A 23635-nucleotide genomic window follows, 5' to 3' on the forward strand; every position below is an offset into this window, starting at 1 on the left:
TAATGTTTTACGTTGCTCTAACGCGGGTGCTGAAGGGGTAAATGCTTACTTCTCTTTAAATACATAATTAATTTATCTTCTATTTATTAAATTAACACAAATCATAAAATAAATCACTTCTTGCTTTAAGAAAACCACAACTTTAAAATGCCATTAATTGAATAAATAATTTCAATTTTTTTTTTTTTTTTTTTTTTTTTTTTTTACAAAAAATATGATTCCGGCCAGGATCGAACTGGCGACCTTCTGCGTGTAAAGCAGACGTGATAACCGCTACACTACGGAACCCATCTTTTGACAAATAAGTTACTATACTTACAAATCTCTCTTTACGACTAGATATGCGCTCGCATATCCGCTATGTTCGATAAGCGGTAATATGAAAATTTCAGAATCGTTCCATAATAATATTTGGATAATATGGATAATTGTTTTTATCATTATCAGTCATATTAAATGAAAAAAATTATTGGTGGTACTTAATTAATGTATTCCACAGTAGAAACATATACTTATCTACAATTAAGAAAATGGCTAGAAAACTAGAGTTGATTTTGAGGTAGAAATTACCAAGAACTTGTTAAAAAATTAAAATTAAAAATATTTATACTAAGAGTGTAATAATAACATTACTCAATTTATCAAGTAAAAAAAATTGTAGAAAACATATATAGTATTTTTTGTACAAAGTAGTTATATTATTTTATTAAAAATATTTAATCAATTGCCCCGAGTCGAAATATCAGACCCGTTTTAGCTGCGAAAGTGTTCGAATCCTTTGCAGTTTGAATCACAGCCTTAAAAGACGCCTGTTTAAACAGTAAAAGACGGAATGAACTAAAGATACGGTGAAAACAGCTCCACTGAGTTCCGTTTTCAATGTAAATCTTATCCAAAGAATTATTATTATTATTATAATCATTATTTTAATTTGAAGGTATATATTAAGCTTGGGGATTCCCAACATCTTATAAGGAGCACCATACACAGTAAAAAATATTGTGTATCTGTGTTAAAAACGGTCCGTGTTAAATTTTTTGTGTTGATTATTTTGTGTCAAATCAACACAATTCTTTGTGTTACTTTAAAATTTTTAATCAATCTCCTATTCAACACTTTAAAAGTGTTACCTAGTACAAAAATCGATATTATCAACATTTATTAAGTGTTACTTTGAAATCAACACAAAAAAGTGTTGAAACGACAGTTGAATTGTGTTAAAAAAAGTCTTCCTTCTATTCACACGGGAAGCGCCATTAAGCATCAATTTTGCTTGGTTAGTTATTATTTTTGTGAAATTGATTTTATTTATTTTCAATTGGACATAAAAAAATTAAGTTAACAAAGTTCATGATTCGTATAGTTTAAAAAAAAAAAAATTATCACTTTTTCAGGGTAAAAAATAAATTTTATCATAAAAATTTCATAGGAAATTCAATTTTCTACAAAACAGACCTAATAAAAATTTATTCAAAGTTGATAGTCACAAAGATACTAGCGATTCTTGGTGAAAGCCACCAAATAACGAAAAATTTGAATATCTAAACATAAAACTGCCAGTTTCTGAATAACTATAAATTTCAAGTCTTACCAGAAGCCCAATTTTGTAAGAAATTTGATTTTCCATGGAATTTATACGGTAAAATTCATATTTTACCCTGAAAAATTTATAATATCTTGAAAAATTATATTTTTTAGAACAAAATTGCAATTATCTCAGTAACTATCAACTTTACGTAATTTTATTATAAGACTTTTTATGTAGAGAATTAAATTTCCAATCAAAATAAGTTGGAAAAACAATTTTAAACAACTTCTAATTTTAGCGGGATTTTTTAGCGAGCCTAAGATATCGACCTGAATTTTTATTTTTTTTCGAAAAATTTTTTTTTTGTACAAAGAAAAATATTTTTGGTATTAATAATGAAAATTCAAAAAAAGCAGATTTTCGACCCACCCTACTGGTTATGGCTCAGTTCTCGTAAGGTAGAGATTTTTATGGTAGACCTATTCGCCGTGTTTGGCCGAACTAATCCCTGAGCAAACTTAGTAAGATTTATAATTAGCTTTTTCTTTACTAAATCTTACTGTTTACTCATGATTTAGTTCGGCCGAACACGGCACTCTTAAATTAGCGGGGGCAAATTAATTAAAAAATTTTTTTTTTTGCTAATTTGTTTATTCGTCGTTTGTTCTTGATTATTTGATCAAAATTAACTTTTGTTTGTTAACCGAACACAGCCATTAATGTGGCAAAAACATAATAGTCATAGCGGTCGTAGCTATGGAGACCATAGATTAATATAGTCATGAAGAATAGATAACAGGAGACCGAACGTAATGTTAAATGAGCGTCCATAAATTGGTGTAACTATTTTTCAGCACAAGGTGGCGCTTTCATCAGCAGTGTACTGAATTTAAACGTTGGCGCCAGATCACAGTCGAATCAATTGCTAGAGAAATAAAATTTCCAATCAATGGAAAATGTCATCGATAATTTAGATATAATTATATAATTGAAATAGTTATAAATTATTTCCAATAATTATAAAACACAATTTAAGAACAAATAATAATTTATCAGAGCAGTTGTACCTTTTTCCTTTAGCACTGAAATACCGAACAGTACTATTTTTGTTGCATGTGCACAGTATTTCTCTTCAACAAATGAAAATTTATTAAGAAATAAAAAAGTAGATTGCTAGATTATAGAGTATGGCATTGGGCTCCCACCTAAGTATTACATCAAAACCTAAACTCTATAATTTATAAAATTCAAAATAAATAAGTTAAACTATCTGTAATAAATAAATAATCGATCAACTAAATCAGTTATTTAAAGTATCAGTAAAAAATTAGTAATTACAGTTAAATTATAATCTCTCATATTTGATAAGAGTATGCTGAATATATATAAAAATAATGATTAATCAAAACTAATTACTTATAGTTCATTTAAATTACATCGGTTTTAAATTTTACTAAAAAGAAATTAGTAACAAAAATAAAAAAATCATAATTGTTTGTATTATTTAATTTGAAACAAAACTTAAATGATTCATACAGAGTCAAGTCACATATAAAAAACATAATTTTAATTTTAATATTTTAAAACAATTACAAATTTATGAATTATGAATAAAATTAATAAAAACAGTAAAAATTTATTGAGCTAGAGTAATTTGGCATTTTTTCGATTTCTTTTGGTTTTCATTTTTTTTTCACAATTTCTGTTATTATAGGATTTTGCCAAAAAGTGTCCACGCATAATCAAAAAATTATTAATAATGGTCCTAGTTAATTTTTTTTTATGTTCATCACATCCTACTAAAGCAGGAATTTCTGATTTAGAAAGATCATTAGCAATTTGATACATAGTATCAATAGTAATGGTCTTAGTACCAACGGTGGTCAATACTATTCTCTCTAAATGTTCTATGAGAACAAATAGATTTTCACTAGGATAAATCAAGTAGCCGTCACTCATAATTTTGATATATTTATCGCGCTCACTTGGGTTATTTGATTGCATACATTGAACACAATCAAAACATTTGGAGAATCTATTCATTTTCCTAGCTATATATCCAGCAATGTAAGAAATTACATACTCGCTGCTATAAGCTACATCATAATCGTGTTGCAATCGAGGATCTGGTAAATGTTCATGTTCAATTTCTTTTTTTTTTGCATCTTTTTCTGTTTCTTCATCATCATCATCATCATCATTATCATCATTATTATCATCATCATCATCGTCATCATCAATGAATAAGTGGTCATAATTCATAGAACAATCATTATCAGTGACACTATCAACGTAACCTGAACTTTCAGTTTCATTTTCAGCAGCGCATATCTCGTCAGAGCAACCGTTTTCAATTATTTCGTCAATTTTTTGCAACCAATCTTTTTTAGGAGCAACAGCAGCAGCTAAAGATTCTTTTGTTTGGATTAATGACTCAAGTAGTTCACCAGCGGTGACATTAGATCCTTTAGGCGGAGTTGCCAAAGAATAAGAACAAAGTAAGCGCAATACTTGTCCGAATAGAATGGGGTCTGGATGGTCATTACTACCGCACGCACTACGGATTATCCCAAAAAACTTCTATCAAAGAAGTGTCAATATTAAAAACTCCATACATTTATTTAAATTGAAAATTAGTCTTATAATTTGTTATGATTTTTATATATACCTCTAACATATCCTGCGTCACACGAGCTGTCATTAAATAACTGTAACCGCATTTGTCATGTAGAAAATCTAATAATTCTAAAGTCGACTGTAATGAGATTAAAAGTCCTGACAAAGTACTGGCGGTAATTGCAAAAAAAAAATCATCGGAATTCATATCATCGAAATCATTTGTTGTTTTACTTTTTCTTTTCTTTACTTTTTCATTTTTTACTTTCAATTTCTGTTTTTCTTTTTCTTCTGTTGCTTTTGACTGCCATGTACGTAAATAATTTATAAATTCAACGATTGCCTACAAAATAAAAAAAATAATATCAATTACTCAATAATTATGTTCATGTATTATGAAATTAGCAAAAAAAAAACGTATAATTTCACGGTTTAAATTATTAGTTAATTGTTATTCCAGCATTTTTTCGTTAGCAGTCAGCGATTGTTTATTTCGGTGAGGGCAAATATATACCTTTTTAGACAGATTCTCATCATCAGGTCTCAAAGCATCCATGGGTGTCCTTGACATCATTGCTTTAATCAGATTCCCGACTTTAGTGATAAACGCAATAGTTGCGTCGCTATCTTCCAACTCCGGGCAATTTGGTTCATTTTTAAGCGTTTCCATAGCTGCTCGAACTTTTTTAGAAAATAACTAAATCCAAAAAATATTCTTATAAATATAAAACTTTACTTTTAGCAGCATAATAAAATTAACCTGAGCGTAACCGTCAATAATATAGATAACTTTAATATTAAGAATTTTTACCTCGATAGCAAGAGGTACATTCATTTTTGCGAAGCCTTGTGGATTGACATTATGCATTGATAAATTGTGAGCCATCCTCAAATTCATATTTAAATGTCCTTCGTATTTTAATAATGCAATCCAATGAGATTTCTTGACTATACCATCTGGAGTCTACAACCAAAATTCATACGTTTTTTAATTATAGCATTCTAGTAAAATAATTTTTGTCAAATAAGTACCCTCGCAGATTTGAATCACGGTGGAAACACCGTGGAAGTGTAAACACCGTGGATCCACCGTGGTTACACGGTGGGTTTGTTCCATTTCACCACCAGGTATACACAGTGTATCCACTGTGATAACGCGGTGTATCCACCGTGATTCCACGGTGGGTTGACCACTGTGTATACACGGTGTTCCCACTGTGATTACGCGGTGCATTCACCGTGATTCCACGGTGGTTTTTTGCTATTTCACCACCGTGGTTCCACGATGTATCCACCGCGTAATCACAGTGGGAACACCGTGTATACACAGTGGGCAACCCACCGTGGAATCACGGTAGATTCACCGCGTAATCACAGTGGTAAAATGGAACAAACCCACCGTGTTTCCACCGTGATTCAAAAATGCGAGGGTAGATATCCTACCCAAAATTGTAATTTTTCCAAAATTTTATTTCGAAGACACTTCAGTAAATGTGGAAAATCAGAAATAAACCAAAGCCGGCGTCCAAAATCATAAGGATGCTCACAACTACATTGACCATCAGATATTCCAAATAATTTCCACGCACCACGATTCCATTGGGCTCCGTCACAAATAATCGCATCAACATAATAACCAGCTTTTTCGAGCAATATCACACACTCAATAATCAATTTGTGCAGAATATCACCAGTCACAGCATTTTTGCTAAAAAATTGCCCGACTACTTGGACCCAGTGACCTTGAAAAGGTTGGAACATAAACACTAGTGCATGGTCAGCTGGGGTGCTTTTAAGATGATCTGGAGTATAATCTCCTAAATTCACAAAACCATCTAATTTTAATGTTTTGCGATTTAATGCAATCCCTTCACTCAAACCAATTTCATCAAGTAGCAAAGATCCTGAGAAAAAAATATTTGGTTAATACATAACAAATCCAAACACTAGAGCAATCCAAGCGCCCATTTATTGCAGATTTTGATAAGCAATTTTCGAATGAGAAGAAGTTTCTACCGTTTACTGACTCATAAGTTATATAGATTTCGTGTAAGTTTACAAGCTTTTAAATTAAAATATATATCATATATGAGTTAATGTAAGCTTTAGTATGAATAAAAAAATATTTTCAGATTATATAAAGAAACATCAGCAAGAGAAAGTATACATTGATTAAGTAAAGCACAGGAAAGTGAAGAAAAGGAGACGTGTGATACTTCAGGAAATATTGTTTTTTTAATAGTAAACTCCAACTTTGTTGATGAAATGGCTATAAAGCAATTATCAAACTGTGATTAGTAATACTTGAAACAAAATGCTGAAGGTATTTGTTAGATACAATCCCGCATGAATTTTGTGTAATGTGATGGCTATAATACCCCGTTTTTGATACTCTTCCATACGTGAACCTTTAAGTTTTAGTGTGTCGAAGACGGCTTTAGGGAAACCGAACGCGCTATCTAGTTTTTGAATATACCGATTCAAAGTGTCTTTACAAGGAAGCGGAAGAATTTCTTTTTTTCGAATCTGATCATATAATGCACTGCCTTTAATTCGCATTAAGAGACATTCGTATACCCACTCAGTCGAATATCGGCGCTGTTTAGCGTTAGTCGCTTTCGCCGCATTGAAACAAGTACGCACAGCTTCTTGCTGTAGAGGTGGTAAATCCGAAATTTTTTTTAATAATGTTGTTTCTTCTAAAGCGGCACAATCGTCTTTCATTTTCAAAAGATTACTTTTTAAAGTTTCATTCTAAATTAAGGAAAGTCAAGTATCTTAACAACCAAATATTAACGAATTATAAAACTAGAATAATGCTCAAATTTTTATCAATAACAATATTATTAAAAAATATCAATGATAAAAAAAATTAGCGAGCATGATCGAATTAACTGAAAAAGCTGAAATATGCGACTTATTTTTCATTGAACATTAAACTTAATTTATGTTTGCGACAATATATTGAGTTTAAAATCGACATTTCGGATAAATATTGAATCTTCTATAATGTGTACTTTTTACGAAATGATTACCAATAACATGTATAATGAAGTTGCAGTGTTTTGTACTTTGTTTAAGAAAAACATTAGATAGATGTATATAAAAACCTGAAAACAATTTAAAGACAACGACAACTAAAGAATTATATGATTGCTAGAGTGCAAGAGTGAGACACAAAAGATTGTAATAAAAGGAAAATTATTAATGTTAAAATTTTTTGATGATAACAAAGCATTTAAATCCTGATATAGATATTATAGCAATGTCAGATTTACATGTTAAATTACTTAAAATTATTCATACAAATTTCTTAAGACTCTAAAGTTTTTATTTATGATTTATAAAAAAACAATTAAGCCAACAGTAATTATCAATAGAAGAATTTAACCACTGCGAAATCAATAGTCATAAAATTTTAGTTCTAAGATGTTATCAGATAAAAAACATCTATTTCTTGGAAATTAACATTTCAACATAATATTAATGAGACAAATACAAACAATTGATATACCTTTTCACTGAGACGTCTTATTTTTTTTTTCTCTAAAACCAATTCAATCTTTTTACTATTATATAATCCCTTAAAATCTTTACTTTGTTTATTATTCCGGTTTTGTATATTTTGTCTTGCTTGTCGACAAGCAATGCATCGGTATAGTGGCATTTTTTTCTTATATTCATCAGATGACAGAATACCTTTACAACCAGATGAAACTCTTAAAATTAAAAAAATTTTTTATTTAATGGCTTCAAAATTTGGCTGTATTTCATAATGAATCCATTAAATAAAAATTTATTAAACAACAAATAAGATTACTTGTTTTCATTATATCCGGTTCCACTGCAAAAATAATAATTTTCAGCTTTATTTAAAATTTCCCAAACAGTTTCGATTTGTGGAATTTCTTCAGATAAATCGATACATACGTCTGTACACGCATTTACAATCTAGAAAATAAAATATAAAAGTTAGTAAAATAATACGGCTGTTTTAAAACTTTCTAATAATAAATTGAAATAACTTACTGTAACTGTTAAATCGTTTTTTATTTTTAGATGACATTTAAGTTTGAAACAAGTTGAATCTAAATACGATAGTATTATAGTTTGGTTATGATCAAACGTCCAACTCCAATTCCTTGGTAAAGGTTTCACTTCTAATGCATTATAAATATCATGTACAGATAACTGCTGATCATTATTATTTTTAAGTTCTACATTACAATTTCCAGAAATTAATAAGACACTTTCACTGTTTGATACAGAATTATCACTTGGGTAATGAACACTACTCATGCCATTATTGTTTATATTACTCCTATTTTCATTATCAACAACATTATTCAATAATATAGGATCATCTACGATAGAAGTAGTTAAAATATAATCTTGCCAAAAAAGATCAGCATATTTTATAGCGTTTACATTTTCTAAATTATTGACAACAGGCTGTATTAATAAGGAATTATTTTCTTGAAGGACATCAACGTTGACTTCGTCATCAACAATGTCCATAGAATTGATAACTGATAAATTATCATTATCGCAGCCACTATCATAACATTGATTTACATTTAAGTGAGGTATTGCACCTGGTTTTATTGTAGCTCTGCACCTGTCAGATACAAAAACATTTCCATCTGGTAACGTTGTGCTATCTAACTTAATAATATCAGTTTTTTTAAAATGTAATTCACAAACACAGTTTGTTGATTTCAACTCTTGGCCAATTGCTGTGCTCCATTTTTCCAGTAAGTCTGGCTTCTTTTTTTGAGAAAAAAATGATTAACAAAATAATTGAAAATAAATTGGCGTAATTTTTTTTTTGAGGTTACTTACCTTTGGCACTTTGAATAAGCGATGTTTTCGTAAATGTAAAATATTTTTGTCTTCTTGCACTTTACGACCACTTAAACAACCATTTACTACACAACACCGTCCCATTATTTTAATTGTTTATAAAAAAAAACAATTTTTATATCACAAATTGAACAATGGCAGAAATTATCAACTATCAGTTTCAATCTAAAATAATAATAATAATTCAGTACGTTGGAGTTCGGACTGCTGCTAGTGGCGAAAATAAGAACTATGATCTCTACACTTTTTTGAGGACGTAGAAACGGACGAATCGCCTATACCGTTCGGTCTCCTGTTATCTATTCTTCATGAATATAGTATTCAAAACAACCTAAAAAAGATGACAGAAGTTAGAGCATGCGCGTATATTCCATTTTTAGATATCGAACGCCTTATTTATTTTACCGATGGAGGCTATAGAGGATAGTAACTCTACCCTCCATAATTTTACTCTATAGTGAAAAAATCTTAACCTCTTTGGCTTAAAATTAAAAAAAAACGTGGAAACACCGTGTTATTAGTATTGACAATTAAATAACTTGTATGATTGTTTACATATTTATGAATTTAAAAAAAAATGGCTAAACTTTCGAATAAGCACAGGAAAAAAACAAAAATAATAATTAAAAAAAATTCAAAGCCTGAAACTATTTTAATTAAACAACTCACGGCTAAGTATAATAAGGTAATTATTTGATTTAAATAATTTACTAAATTTATAATTTTTAAAATATATAAATTTTAACTTTTAAATTGTTTAAATAAAACAATAAACTTTTATCAATAAATTTAAAATTTGCGTAACGTAAGTATTTTATCATACTTCAATGTATGTTTTACAATTAAATAATTATTGGAGCGGATTTATCATAACATATACTTAATTATTCATAATTAATTTATAAATTATTAGTTTAGTTAGTGTTTATTACTATTTATGATATTGATATAATTGCAAAATATCAATATATGATTGTAGATTGATGAAGCAAATATTAAAACGTTTTCTGACCTACCATTATCGGAACAAACACAAAAAGGATTGGCTGAAAATGGCTACAAAGTACCATCGGACATTCAAAGACAATGTATTGGTGTAGCACTTCAAGGGAAGGATATTTTAGGTGCTGCAAAAACTGGTAGTGGAAAAACTCTTGCTTTTCTTATTCCGGTATGTATCTTAACAGCAAATTTAACTTGTGGCTCCGAATACATTCTGCTTTCAACTCTGCTCTAAAACAATAATATTAAATCAAGATTTGTACTCGGAGCAAGAAGCCGAACTTTTCGAAATATTTATAAGTTTTTCAATATTCGATTTGGATTTTGAATTTAAAATTTTAAATTCACATAAAACCGGCTTTTATCATGCAGAAGCTGATTGCACAGATGTAATTGAACACAGAATTCGTTAACACATATCAAAATTGTACAGAGACTGTTCTTACAGATATGAATTGCACAAACGTAATTATTATTTTACTTATTACAATTAGGTGTGAATATATTTATACAATTAGAAAAATAATAATTAAGTTTGTGTGATGAAATAATAAGTGCAATCTATATCTGTGCAATTTTAATGTGTGTTGACAAATTTTATGATAGAGACCGGTCCTCCACATGTGATAAATTATAAAAAAATTATCTACAATATTTACCAATAATTTATTTACGAATAATTGAAACTTTAAATTATTTGATTCGATTATTTTAACTTGATAATTATTTGCATAGAACTAATATTGTATAAATTAATGAAATATATACTATAATAAATTGGTAAAATCATAGCGAGGTGGACAATAAGTCAAAATTATAATTCAATTTTGAGCATTCATTGGACGTTTTGTCCCTTTATTGGAACTTCTTCAGCAACTTAAACGAGTCATTATAAATGATTTACAAAAATTATATAAATAAACAAAACAATTAATTATACAATCACATAGTACAACATAACCAATCAAAAATATGATCACATCCTACCTTGATCATATAAATTCTATCGTCTACTAGATGTTTTTGAGACATACGTCATTTTGTTTAATGATATTAATTACAATAAATAAATAACAATTAAATAAAATAAAGATAAACTCCAATTCATGTGACACTCAATTCATATACTCTCAACTAGTGTATAATAATCAAGGCATAATATATTAATGTTGATATTTATAAATTGCAGTTTTCTCAATTATCTGTCCAAGTCTCAATTATCTGTTTATTTATATAATTTTTGTAAATCATTTATAATGACTTGTTTTAGTTGCTGAAGAAGTCCCAATAAAGGGACGAAACCGTCCAATATATGGTCAAAATTAAATTCTAATTTTGAATTATTGTCCACCTCCCTATGATTTTACCATTTTATTAAGTTGATCTGGACACGATTTTAAATTAATATATATACTATAATAATTATTAATATTTTCAGGTAATTGAATGTTTGTATCGTGAACAATGGTCAGCATTGGATGGACCAGGTGCATTGATAATAACTCCTACACGAGAATTAGCTTATCAAATTTTTGAGACTTTGAGAAAAATAGGAAAATATCATAATTTTTCCGCTAGTTTAATTATCGGTGGCAAAGATTTGAAATTAGAAAGAAATCGTTTAGAACGTTGTAACATTATTATTGGTACTCCAGGAAGAATTCTTCAACACATGAATGAAAATGCTGGATTGAGTTTTGATAACATGAAAATACTTGTTTTGGATGAAGCTGATAGATGTTTAGATTTTACTTTTCAAAAAAGTATTGATGCTATTATTGAATTTCTACCAGAAGAAAGACAATCATTATTATTCTCAGCTACTCAAACTAAAAAAGTTAAAGATTTAGCTAGATTAAGTTTAGAACACCCAGTTTATATTTCAATTCATGAACACACAAAATATGTTACGCCAGAAAATTTAAGACAAAATTATGCTGTTTGTAATATAAATGATAAATTAGCAATGCTTTGGTCGTTTCTTAAACAACATCAAAATCAAAAAATTATTGTATTCTTTTCAACTTGTAAACAAACAAAATATATGTATGAAGCTTTCTGTAAATTGAGACCAGGAATTGCTTTAACAGCACTTTATGGTAGAATTCATCAATTAAAACGAATGAGTATTTATGAAAAATTTTGTAAAACAAAAAGAGCTGCACTTTTTGCAACAGATATTGCTTCCCGTGGATTAGGTAAGTAAAATAATATTTAAAGTGTGCCGTAAAGTGATCCCAGCAATTATTCTGCGTCACATAATCTCAGATAACTGATCTCACCAACAATTGATTCATTAATACATAATAATATAAACTAACAAAATAAAAGATACAAATAAATGATGTCCTGATTGATGGGATTATTTATCGGAGATCAGTTGACATGGAATCATATTTGACACATACGTTTTCGATAAATTTTTATTATACCGATAAAAAAAAATTATTTACTTTTTTTCTTTAGATTTTCCTGATGTTCATTGGGTAATACAAATGGACTGTCCAGAAGATACTGATCAATATATTCATCGAGTTGGTAGGACAGCACGGTTTCAATCCGATGGTCAATCTCTTTTAGTTTTATTACCTAAAGAATTGAAAATGGTTGATAAACTTATTGAAAGAAAAATTCCGATAAAGAAAATCAAGTAACGTAAATTAAATTTTAATTATCTAAAAGTATAATTTAAATAATAATAAAAAATATTTTTCTATTTTAGTATTTCAGAAAATTATCTATTTTCTCCGCATCGAAAACTTGAATCATTTCTTGCAAGAGATGTAGAACTTAACCAGTCAGCTAAAAGAGCCTTTCAGTCTTATATTAAATCAGTAGATCACATGAAAGATAAAGAAGTATTCGATGTCAAGTCATTAGACACCGATGCATATGCTATGTAATTAAATTTATTTCTTTATTAAAATTTTAATAAATTTTTTATTTTTTAATTATTTAATGACAAATATTAATTTTAATACAGATCGTTGGGTTTGGCTATTGCTCCTAAAATCCGAATAAAAAAAAAAGAAAATAAAAATAAATCTAATAAAATAGAAGACAAATTATCAGCAGATAAATCTAATGACGATACAAAAGAAAATGATAATAATGAAGAAGACAACGAAGAAAGTAGTGATGAATACGAAAATTTATCAACAAAAAATGATAGAAAAATAAATAATTCAATTAATCATGGTAATTGTTAATAAAAAAAAAAGTTAATATTTTAATGTAATAATGTATAATTAATTTTATTTATTTATTATAGATGATAGTGATAATGATGATGACTTCTTGACAATAAAGAAAAAAAACGTTCAGATTGAAGACGGTGATCCTGATGAATTTGCAGAAGATTTTAATGATACACCAATTGATATTCACATAAAGTCAAAGAAAAAAAAAGTTATTACTAAAGCCGCTGCTGCGAAAAAAATTCTTCATAAAAAAATTATTCCCAACAAAAAGACAATATTTGATGAAGAAGGAAAGGTGATAAGGATTTATCATTATTTTTATTATGTCAATATTGTTATTTAAATGATAATATTTGAATATATATAATTATCTTATATCTTACATAAACACTATAAAGCAATATATATATACATATATATATAGATTAATGAAATAAAATATTTTTTTTTTCTTATCAGGAAGTAATTGATGCGACAAAATCGAAAGTATCCGAGCTTGCAAAGCAACATGAAAATACGGATGTTTCAGGAATCGATATTGAATTATCGAAAAAAATATTACGTGAAGAAGATAAAATTGATAAACAACGATTTAGAGAAAAAGTTAAAGAAAAACATCGGGAATTAAAGCGTAAACTGAAAGAACTAAAAAATAAAAAAGATAGTGATGAAGAAGATGAGACATCATATCATGAAGAAAATAAACGAATTACGGATGACAGTGAAAGTGAATTCGAATCTGATGGTCCAGATGTATCATTTTTACCTGATCCTGATAAGATTTATGGTCCCAAAAAAGATTCAAATGATGATGAAGACGATGAATCTGATGAGCAGCCTATTCACCGGTAAATAAATAAATTTAAATAATTGAGTGACATTTAATTAATAGACCAAGCAAATAATAAATAATAATTTTTTTTTTAATTCAGCAGAGCGCCGAAACGAAAATTATTGACCCAAAATGATGTAAAAGAAAAAAGATCTAAATTAAAAATTCCGAAAAATAGCGATTTACTTGCAACAGAGGAATTGGCATTGCAATTATTACATAATTAAATTAATATATTAAATTTATTTTATATCATTTTTTATTCTGAATAAATAAATCAAATCATTAAAAAAATGTGTATATTAGTTAAATAAAAGATATCTAAAATAAATAATAAATAATATTTTTTAATAAATTAATGCTCTTATTTTATCTAAATTAATTAATTAAATGATAATGCGCACATTACAAAGCATTTTGTTATTATTGATAATGTATATTAACAAACTGTACAAGAAGAATTGACATTTTTAAATACACGAGTTGACATCTCATGATTAAAATCTACAGAACAACATTATGATACATTATTGTATTAATCACATATAATAATTAAATAAATATCAGTTCGAAATAAAGATTATTATATTTCTATACGATTAAAATAAACATTTAACTTTTATAATTAATTTTAAAAACAAATGACTAATTTATCATCTGTATTTTTTTTCCTCGACTAATCAAATCTTTAATTTACTGCAATTTTAATATGTTTCAAAATACTATCGATGACCTCCCGGCTCGTTGCATTACCACCAAGATCAGCTGTGTGAATACCAGAATTAATTGTTTTATTAATGGCAGTTTGAATTATGGTAGCATGTTGTTTGTGACCAAGATGACGTAACATATCAACAGCAGCATTTAACATTGCTATTGGATTAGCAATATTTTTTCCAGCAATTTTAGCACCAGTATTACGAGTACCAGGTTCAAAAACAGTATATTGATCACCAAAATTTTTACCAGCAAGTAATCCAGCACCTCCAAGTAGTCCACAAACTACATTAGATACAATTGCGCCATATAAATTTGTTGTTAAAATAACATCAAATTGGTGAGGATTTGATACAAGTTGCATACATGTATTATCAATAATCATATTATCATGAATAATTTCAGGATAATTTTTTGCAACTTCTTTTGATACTTCTAAAAACAATCCATCAGAAAGTTTCATAATATTTGCTTTATGAACGGTTGTAACTTTTTTTCTACCATTACGTTTAGCATACTCAAAAGCATAACGTGCTAAACGTTCAGAATTTGATCTGGTTATGATTTTCATACTTTCAACAACTCCATCAACACTTTCATGTTCCAACATAGCATACTCTCCTTCAGTATTTTGACGTACTATAACGATGTCAATATTTTTCTGACGTGAATTAACACCCGGATAAGAAACGCAATGAACGACATTTACATACAAATCAAGTTCATTACGTAAAGCTACATTACGAGAAAGTACTCCAATTTCTCTACTTCGTGTTTCAATATTACCTTTCAATGCAACTCCATTACGTCTTATCGAAGTAATAGCATACTCAAGATCATCATTATTGTCTGCATTTGGATCAATGTCAATGTCTTCAAAGTCAACTGGTACTCCAGCATAGCTGAAAATCTGAGAAGAAAATTTAATAAAATAATTATTATTAATTGATATTAAAATATTATTATTTAATTTATTATGATCATTATACATATATTTAAATAATTAATCAATTATACCTCTTTAACGTAACCCATAAGTTCTGGTCCAATTCCAGCGCCAGGTAACAATGTAACTGTATGACGACCACCGTAATGAGCTTTAGGAATAGGCATTACTTTTTTAATAGCTGGTGTTTTATGTTGAATTTCGAATGCAGACAATGATGCCGCGCAACGATGTATTTGCGGTGTAATTGATTTTGATTGAATATATCTTACCAAAGAACGTGCAGCCATTTTTTATTATTTGTTTTATTTATTTGTTAATTAACAATGTATTATATTATATAAACAATAATAAATAATTATTAAAGACTATGAAAAGTTACTTAAGATACTACTGCTTTAATTATATTAGCAGTGTCTATTTTAACAATAACCCAAAGACCTTGCCAGACACTTTTACTCTTGCGCTCCATAAAATTATTTTACGTCTGTAGTGGTAAAGAACGAGAACTCGAAAAACCTCCAACATATATAATACTTTTGTAAGTTAATTACAGTTTACTATTTTACCCATTGGGTAATTGTTGCACACATACTTTTCTTGCAGCGGCTAAGTCCTTTGTCTAAAGTTACTTTTATTTTTTTTTTCCTTCGGTAAGTATCACCTCGAAAAATAATCACACATTTATTGTAACTCAAGTCTGATTTACAATTAATTTAAATAATTATTATAATTTAAAATAATATTTTTAATTATTTAAAAAATAATAATAACACGTATTATACTGTCACGCAATAACATAAAATTTAAATTGTTACGCATGCGTTGATAAATGACGTAATTTCTAGTGAATTTATTTATTTTCTTAGTGTAATTAAAGGAAAGATAAAAAATAATTAAAGTTAAAAATGATTAAATAATTAAATTAAATATAAATTTTATGTCGTTTACTAATTAGTTGAAAAATTTTTAATAATTTAAAACGATATATATTACTAAATAAATATATTATCATAAATTAAAATGATAAATTTAGGGTATTATTTAACATTAGTGTTGGCAACATTGTAATTTTTGCGGCAAGAGACACACCAAGCGAGACGCTAAAACTCATGAAACTGAAACCTGTAAAGTTCCAATCCAGATTCCAGATCAGACAATACACTTACGGCGTCGTTATTTTGTAAAAAAAAAAAATTCTTCCGTTTATTAATTATTAATAATAATTGTGTATAGTTTATAATATACCAAATAAGTGTTTTTTATTTCAAATATTGACTAAAAAAAATTCGTAAGCATTTATTGTTAATAATTTTTAATAATTATATATATATACATATATATATGTTGTGTATGTGTATGTGTATATATATATATACATATAAAGTTGGTTGTTGAAAAAAAATTTAGAAGCTTCCCGGCCATTTTACCGCCATTTTGCCCACTCATTAATTCTACATTAGTTATCGTTTTTTTTCATTACTAACAATCATTAGTAAATTTAATATTTTCATACCTTTACTATAAATTTTATTATTAAATTTATAAGTATCGTTTATTTTAATATTCACCAATAGTATCAAGTTTTACAACAATGAAAAAAGTTCAAGTAAGATATTTTTTTTTTTTTTTTTTCTAAATTCACCGGTTATTCATTTGTTTCCGCGTTGTTGGTTATGAATATAGCTTTTAATTTGTCGGAAAATAATATTAAATTAAACTTTTAGCAGTATTGTAATTTTTATGTGTCCTGTAGTTAGTATACAGTAATCATTTATTTTGTATTTACATACTTACAATTATATATAAATATATTTTTTTTGTTGAATTTTATTTCTCAATTATTTTTTTTTCTTTCATATTTAGAAAAGAATGAGCAAGTCCAAGGAATCTCCATCTTCTGACAACGAGGCTGAAGAAGAATTCAGCGTAGAGAAAGTTCTGGATAGACGAGTTGTTAAGGGCAAGGTATATTTTCGTTAATATTTGATAAAATTAAATTATAAATTTTATTTTGTTTATTTATATAAATTAATACATTTTGGTAATTTTTAATTTTTTAGGTTGAGTATTTTCTTAAATGGAAAGGTTACTCAAACGATGAAAACACATGGGAACCCGAAGAAAACTTGGATTGCCCTGACTTGATCGCCCAATTTGAGGAACAACGAAAAAAGAAAGAAGCTGCTGCCAGTAACAAACGGCATGAAGAAAAAGATTCAAAAAAACGAAAAAGTTCAAGTACTCCGACACCAACTCACGCCAAAAAAAAGATGACAGATGACAAGGATAAAAAACCTGAAGGTATGTTTATTTATACATAACTAAATAAATAAATATAAAAAGTTAAAAGTTATAAATTTTATTTTTTCTTATTTTATTTCAATTTTTTTTTTTTTAGGATTTGACAGAAACCTTGAACCTGAACGTATCATCGGTGCCACTGATTCAAGTGGAGAACTTATGTTCCTTATGAAGTGGAAAGGTACGGAGGATGCTGACCTAGTCGCAGCACGTGTTGCAAATGAAAGGTGTCCACAAATTGTCATTAAATTTTACGAAGAAAGACTAACATGGCATAGCCCGACGCATGATGAAGAGGGTTCCAACAAACCTGATCCTGAGTAGCACTCAGATTATCGATTTTACACAGCACTTTAAAATATGTCACATTTAGTAATCTCAAATAATAAAAATAAAAAAGAAAAAAAAATAAATATAAGATAAAAAGACAAGAGATTATTCATTTGAATTAATATTGAGATATGAGAGATTACTAGACAAAAATCGTTATTTTCTATGGTTTACTTTAACTTAAATAAGTATAAGACTTTTTTTAGTGTAATGTGGTAATGTCATTATTAGCTTATCTAATAAATACAACACTCAAATATTTTCATAATTAACAATAGCATTTTACTTTATTTTTAGTTTTATTTTTGGTTATGCACACATCGTTTATATGTAATAAGAAAAAATGAACCAACAGCCACATGACACATTTAAATATTCATAACAATATATGACAAATTGAATAGTTTATATTTGTAAGTCTTTATCATAAAAAAAGAAAAGTTTCATTATAAGAAAAGATGAATACAGTAGAATTAAACATTTAAAAAGTCAGTTAAAATTCAGTTTTAAAACGTTATTTAATTGTCAAAATCTTATAATATTTTGATTAATGTTACAAAAATTCGTTTGTATTTAATATTACAATCTACTGTACAAAATTATAATAAACAATTTCAAAATACTTTTGATTAATAATTTTATCTATTTATGATATTTTAAGTCATAGTAAATTTTACATTCAAATATATCAAAATAATGATTTCCATAAAATATTTTACAGATTAATAATCGAGTTTTCAAATTTTTAATTAAAAATATTAGAAGTTGAGTAGTATTAATTTTATAAAATCATTTTTTTTTATGTTTATTAATAAATAAAACTATTGTTTAAATTCATTAATCAATAAAATATGTAATAACAGCCTTTAAATAAAGTACTTTTATTTATTTAATTTCTTTTTTTAAATTTTTTTACATTTTTACGAGACACGGTGCCAGATTTAGTAAATTTAGATTTTTTTGTACCGCCAAACTTGCCAGAAATTTTTTTATTTCTTTTTATTTCCCAGTCCAATTGTTTAACACTGGCCCCATCAACATCACTCATTACATTTGAACTACCTTCTTTTTGTTTAGATCGTCCTTGCTGTTCAAGTATTTCAGCAAATTTTTCTGCTGACATAAATACATTATCATCAATTTTGTTTTTTAATTTTTTCTTTTCGTATTTCAAATTTTTATTTTTCTTCAAAACAGATTGTACTGATTGTTTTAGAGCACTATTATTATCATTATCATCATCATCGATAAATTCCATGTCACTTGCATCATCATCATCATCTACATCCATGTCACTCATATTTTCAAAGTCTTCATCATTCATTGATTCATCTTCATCAAAATCATCAACAATTTCATCATCATCATCTTGTTCATTATCAGAGTCATCATCACTTTCATCGTTCGGTCGTTTTTTATTTTTCTTAAATGATCCAAGATCTCCAGCAATATCTAATTCCTCAAAATCTTTATCACCATTAAGTTTATCCAATAAGTAATTAAATTCCTCGCTGTTAACACTATCATTATCACTATCATCATCTTCTTTCTTAACAATATTTTTAATTTCATTTTTCTTATTAAGATAACGATATAAAAATAATTCATCAACAGGAATACGTTCTTCTTTTTCATTTAAATATGCATGGCTATCAACAGGAACCGAACGTATTCCTTTGGGTATATATTTAGCTCTTACTGAAAGTGGATCATTACTTTTAACTTTTTTTTCTTCTAATTTTTTCGGATTCTTGAATACATATCTATCTAAAAATCTTATCAAGGTTAAATCTTCCAGTGGATCACCCGTATAATTTATAACTTTTCCTTCAATAATGTTACGAGCGAATAAAGCAACACTTGGATGAAAATGATTTGAAAGAGCAATAAGTTCAACAACTGGAGATTTAATTGCTCCTGATTTTAATGGATTTATAGAAAATGGATCATATAATAATGTATTATCTTGTTCAATTTTAATATCTGTTATAGATTTTTCATTAGTATCATCAGTACTCGTAGAATCAAAAATGACATTAGGTAACATAATATTAGCTTGTGTTTTTTTATTTCCATTATTTTTAACTGTTGATTTGTTTTTTTCTTCAGTTTCTTCTTCATTATCATCATTATTTTTATCTTCATTTTCATTATCTTCAGTTTTAAGTGGAACTGTACTTTTAAATAAGATCTGTTTCAAATCTTTTCTTGATTGCAAAATTTGTAATATAATGTACAAAGTAGCACATATCATACAAGCCGGAAAATATGAACAAATTTGTAATACTCTTTTAACAAAAGTATAAAGTCGTGTTACACTTTTATCATTTTTCATAGCTTTAAATAAAAGATTTAAAAAAACAGCACCTTTTTTAGCAGAACCAATTTGTGGATCTAATAATTTACCATACAATGCTGTATAAAATCTACGTTCTTGTTGTACATCATTTTCAACAATTTGATAAAGCAAACTAAGAGCATTGAGAGAAACATTAAATGAACCAACATGAACAACTTTATAAACGGAATCAATATGATCATTTATTTTGATTGTTTCTTTATTAGCAAAATGATAGGCCCGATTAACGCCAGTTAAAATAGCTGCCATCATTTTACTATCAGGTTCACCTTTTTTTAAGCATGCTTTAAAAAATGCAAAATATACATCTATTAAATTTGTCGCTGTCTCTGAATCTTCACGGCTTAAAACAAATTGTGTTAGTAAACTTATTGCATAATATTGAGCATGATGATTTATATTTTTTCGGAATAATAATTTTTCTAATTCTCTTAGAACAATTATTTTCATATTTGGATGCTCCAACAAAAGATTATTTAAACAAAAAATAACTTTAGAAGCAACTTTAGACTTTGGATCACCTATTTTATTTACTAACAATGAAAGAAGTTGATGTTCTTGTTCAGAATTACCGATTAATAAATCAGTCATTATAGAAATTGCTTTTTCACGATTTGTATCAATGGTATCTGACGCTACTGCTGATAAATATGTGATAAACTTTTCATATTGTTCACGTAATTGATCTTCAAAATACCAGTAAGCAAGTAATTTTTTAGTTTGACCATCCCTATTAATTATTGTAGATTGATTTGATGATGCAATTTTATCTAAATTTTGTTCTTCAAATTTTAAAAGCTTGTATTGAGGATGAAGTAAATCAGATAAAAAAAGATCACGTAAAGATGTAATCAATAAATTACTGTGACTATGTCTAGAACCTTTAACTTGTGAAACAAGATTAATTAATCGACTGAGATTATATTTTGGATTTTCTTGAATAAAAAGAATATTAGCTCCTATTTTATCAGCATTTGTACCACTTGATGCTGCTGTTTTTAACCAATTATACTCTGAATCTCTTACAGTTGATTTTTTCATTTGAAATCCAGCTGTCTCTGCATCCAAATGTTTTTTAGCGTCTTCTTTTAATTTTATTACTTCAACATCACTACGAGAATGTTTACAAGGTTTACTTTCTTTTGGAAATTCACTGTACCATTTAGTTTCGTTACTATTTGATTTAATCATTTTACAATTAATCTGAAATTACAAATACATAAAATTACATTTACATAAAAATAAAAATTGATATTATTTAGCATTATCTACTTACTTCTTAAATAAACAAATATTTAACAATTAAATTTTCTAGGTGCTTATTCAGATCAAATTAAAATTTGTGTGGGTTCAATTAAATTCATAGAGGTTGTAAACAATACTGAAACAATTAAATAAATTATTAATTAATTAAATTAATTTTAATGATAATAATAAGAAATAAAAGATAATTAATTATATAAATATAAATAAATAAAATCATCATCAATAAAATAACATGCACTTTCTTTTTTTTTAAATAAATAATAATAATATTGATTGATTGTTTTAAAAAATAAGAAATTAAAATATTGTGAAATTTTTCCATAAAATAAATAAGAGTTTGTAAATTAAATTAAATGTATTAGTTTAATTGAACAATAAAAATAATAATAAATAAATAATTAAGGGATAGAAAATATATTAAACAGGATATAGGAAAATCGAAACTGTTCTAATATTAGTACTTACTTTGAAATAAATTTTTTTAATTTTATTGAGGAAATGAAAAATATTTATTTACATTTATATATGAATAAATGAATTTTAGATATACACTGTATATACACTGTAAATATATGATATAAATTAACACCTACTTACTTATCGTAGCAAGCAACCTATATATTTAAACAAAGCTTTGAGGTTAATTCAGAGCCGAAAAGAAGCACGTGTTTCACTGTTGCAAGTTGCAAGACTACAATCAATCGATCTAATAATTGATTTTTTAATTTTAACAATCGATTGTTTTTAATCGATTGTATCTGCTTTGATTAATCGATAGGAAATGGATTGAATTTTTTAAATACGATTATTAAAAATCGATTTTTTTAATAAAATAATAAAAAAAAAGTTTTTTCTTTTTAAATTTCGTAAATCAATATCTACATCAATTTTCAATTAATTTAATGACCGCACTAAAAGCATACCCTAATATCCCTAATAGCCACTTTAGCTTGAAATTGACAGTAATTTGACATTGAAATTTCCTGAAATTTGCTGCCCGAATTTGAAGATAATTTGACAGCAAAAGTTGGAAAGAAAAATTTGCAGTTAATTTTTGCTCAATTTAGAGGTAAGTAACTTTTCATTAGAAAAAAAAAGTCGGTAATGTTCTTTCTTACCATTTCAAAAGGTAAGCAAATTGACACACAAAATTGTCTACAATTTGACGGTAAAAAAATACTTTACAATTTTTTAAGTCAAATTAACAATAAATTTGCCTAAAAATTGACGAAAAATTTTTTCTCTAGTCAACTTTTGAAGTGAATTTGCTTTCTCCTTCGGGCAGTAAATTTACGTCAAATTGTATAGCAAGTTGTACATAAATTGTCGTCAAAAACGGAAAAGTCCGAAGTTGACGGACATTTGACGAAAAATTTAAGGAAACTCTTGTAAAGTAAACTTTTGCTAAAGCAAACTGTGCTATTAGGGTTAGGGTATATTCCTTCGTTGGACGCGGTAATGTTAATTTTCTTACAGCGTTACTAAATCTATTGACAATATATGATTCTGAAATTAACCGACATCTAATAATTTTTGAAATTTTTCAAAATCACAAATTATAAAAAAAAAAAAAAAATTAAAGAAATTGCACTTATAGTTTTTTTAATTTTCTACAAGTGCATATTTTTAGTTTTTTTAATTTTTATAATTAACAAGTCGAAAATAAAATTCA

General features: G+C 27.1%; 5 protein-coding genes and 1 non-coding gene across 14 annotated transcripts; 2 read left to right on the forward strand and 4 right to left on the reverse strand.

Moving 5' to 3' along the window:
- Positions 1 to 215: 215 nt before the first annotated feature.
- On the reverse strand, positions 216 to 288 carry Trnav-uac (transfer RNA valine (anticodon UAC)). The gene has a single exon. It is a non-coding gene; the product is annotated as a tRNA-Val (tRNA).
- Positions 289 to 3022: 2734 nt separating this feature from the next.
- LOC130678747 (uncharacterized) lies at positions 3023 to 9225 on the reverse strand. 3 transcript variants are annotated; one of them, XM_057486191.1, is made up of 9 exons: positions 8987 to 9051; positions 8849 to 8911; positions 8174 to 8762; positions 7965 to 8095; positions 7659 to 7863; positions 4956 to 5108; positions 4659 to 4841; positions 4197 to 4487; positions 3023 to 4108 (listed from the first exon to the last, which is right to left on the reverse strand). In XM_057486191.1, exons 3-9 carry the CDS (start codon positions 8660 to 8662, stop codon positions 3173 to 3175), a joined length of 2388 nt encoding a protein of 795 aa, XP_057342174.1. In that variant the 5' UTR covers positions 8663 to 8762; positions 8849 to 8911; positions 8987 to 9051; the 3' UTR covers positions 3023 to 3172. The 3 variants fall into 3 exon arrangements, with proteins under 3 accessions (XP_057342174.1, XP_057342173.1, XP_057342172.1); XM_057486190.1 differs by having other exon boundaries at positions 3023 to 4105; positions 8174 to 8911; positions 8987 to 9225; XM_057486189.1 differs by having other exon boundaries at positions 8174 to 8911; positions 8987 to 9219.
- Positions 9226 to 9392: 167 nt separating this feature from the next.
- LOC130678750 (probable ATP-dependent RNA helicase DDX10) lies at positions 9393 to 14459 on the forward strand. 2 transcript variants are annotated; one of them, XM_057486193.1, is made up of 9 exons: positions 9393 to 9692; positions 9987 to 10178; positions 11448 to 12207; positions 12476 to 12659; positions 12732 to 12908; positions 12993 to 13207; positions 13281 to 13504; positions 13669 to 14057; positions 14145 to 14459. In XM_057486193.1, exons 1-9 carry the CDS (start codon positions 9585 to 9587, stop codon positions 14266 to 14268), a joined length of 2373 nt encoding a protein of 790 aa, XP_057342176.1. In that variant the 5' UTR covers positions 9393 to 9584; the 3' UTR covers positions 14269 to 14459. The 2 variants fall into 2 exon arrangements, with proteins under 2 accessions (XP_057342176.1, XP_057342175.1); XM_057486192.1 differs by having other exon boundaries at positions 9395 to 9692; positions 14142 to 14459.
- Positions 14460 to 14608: 149 nt separating this feature from the next.
- On the reverse strand, positions 14609 to 16210 carry LOC130678751 (isocitrate dehydrogenase [NAD] subunit gamma, mitochondrial). Its single transcript, XM_057486194.1, has 2 exons — positions 15776 to 16210; positions 14609 to 15668 (listed from the first exon to the last, which is right to left on the reverse strand). Exons 1-2 carry the CDS (start codon positions 15992 to 15994, stop codon positions 14730 to 14732), a joined length of 1158 nt encoding a protein of 385 aa, XP_057342177.1. The 5' UTR covers positions 15995 to 16210; the 3' UTR covers positions 14609 to 14729.
- Positions 16211 to 16815: 605 nt separating this feature from the next.
- LOC130663014 (chromobox protein homolog 3-like) lies at positions 16816 to 18960 on the forward strand. 4 transcript variants are annotated; one of them, XM_057462037.1, is made up of 5 exons: positions 16816 to 16995; positions 17282 to 17313; positions 17571 to 17672; positions 17768 to 18008; positions 18106 to 18960. In XM_057462037.1, the coding sequence occupies exons 2-5, from the start codon at positions 17299 to 17301 to the stop codon at positions 18330 to 18332; spliced, it is 585 nt and encodes a 194-aa protein (XP_057318020.1). In that variant the 5' UTR covers positions 16816 to 16995; positions 17282 to 17298; the 3' UTR covers positions 18333 to 18960. The 4 variants fall into 4 exon arrangements, with proteins under 4 accessions (XP_057318020.1, XP_057318022.1, XP_057318019.1 ...); XM_057462039.1 differs by lacking the exon at positions 17282 to 17313 and having other exon boundaries at positions 16817 to 16995; XM_057462036.1 differs by lacking the exon at positions 16816 to 16995 and having other exon boundaries at positions 17117 to 17313.
- A 92-nt stretch (positions 18961 to 19052) lies between these two features.
- On the reverse strand, positions 19053 to 22798 carry LOC130663013 (CCAAT/enhancer-binding protein zeta). Of its 3 annotated transcripts, none has more exons than XM_057462032.1 (3): positions 22561 to 22798; positions 21974 to 22078; positions 19053 to 21900 (listed from the first exon to the last, which is right to left on the reverse strand). In XM_057462032.1, the coding sequence occupies exon 3, from the start codon at positions 21886 to 21888 to the stop codon at positions 19228 to 19230; it is 2661 nt and encodes an 886-aa protein (XP_057318015.1). In that variant the 5' UTR covers positions 21889 to 21900; positions 21974 to 22078; positions 22561 to 22798; the 3' UTR covers positions 19053 to 19227. The 3 variants fall into 3 exon arrangements, with proteins under 3 accessions (XP_057318015.1, XP_057318017.1, XP_057318018.1); XM_057462034.1 differs by having other exon boundaries at positions 22557 to 22798; XM_057462035.1 differs by having other exon boundaries at positions 22429 to 22566.
- Positions 22799 to 23635: the final 837 nt, after the last annotated feature.

This window comes from Microplitis mediator, chromosome 2, assembly GCF_029852145.1.
Source record: "Microplitis mediator isolate UGA2020A chromosome 2, iyMicMedi2.1, whole genome shotgun sequence".
In the NCBI taxonomy this organism is placed as follows: Eukaryota; Metazoa; Arthropoda; class Insecta; order Hymenoptera; family Braconidae; genus Microplitis; species Microplitis mediator.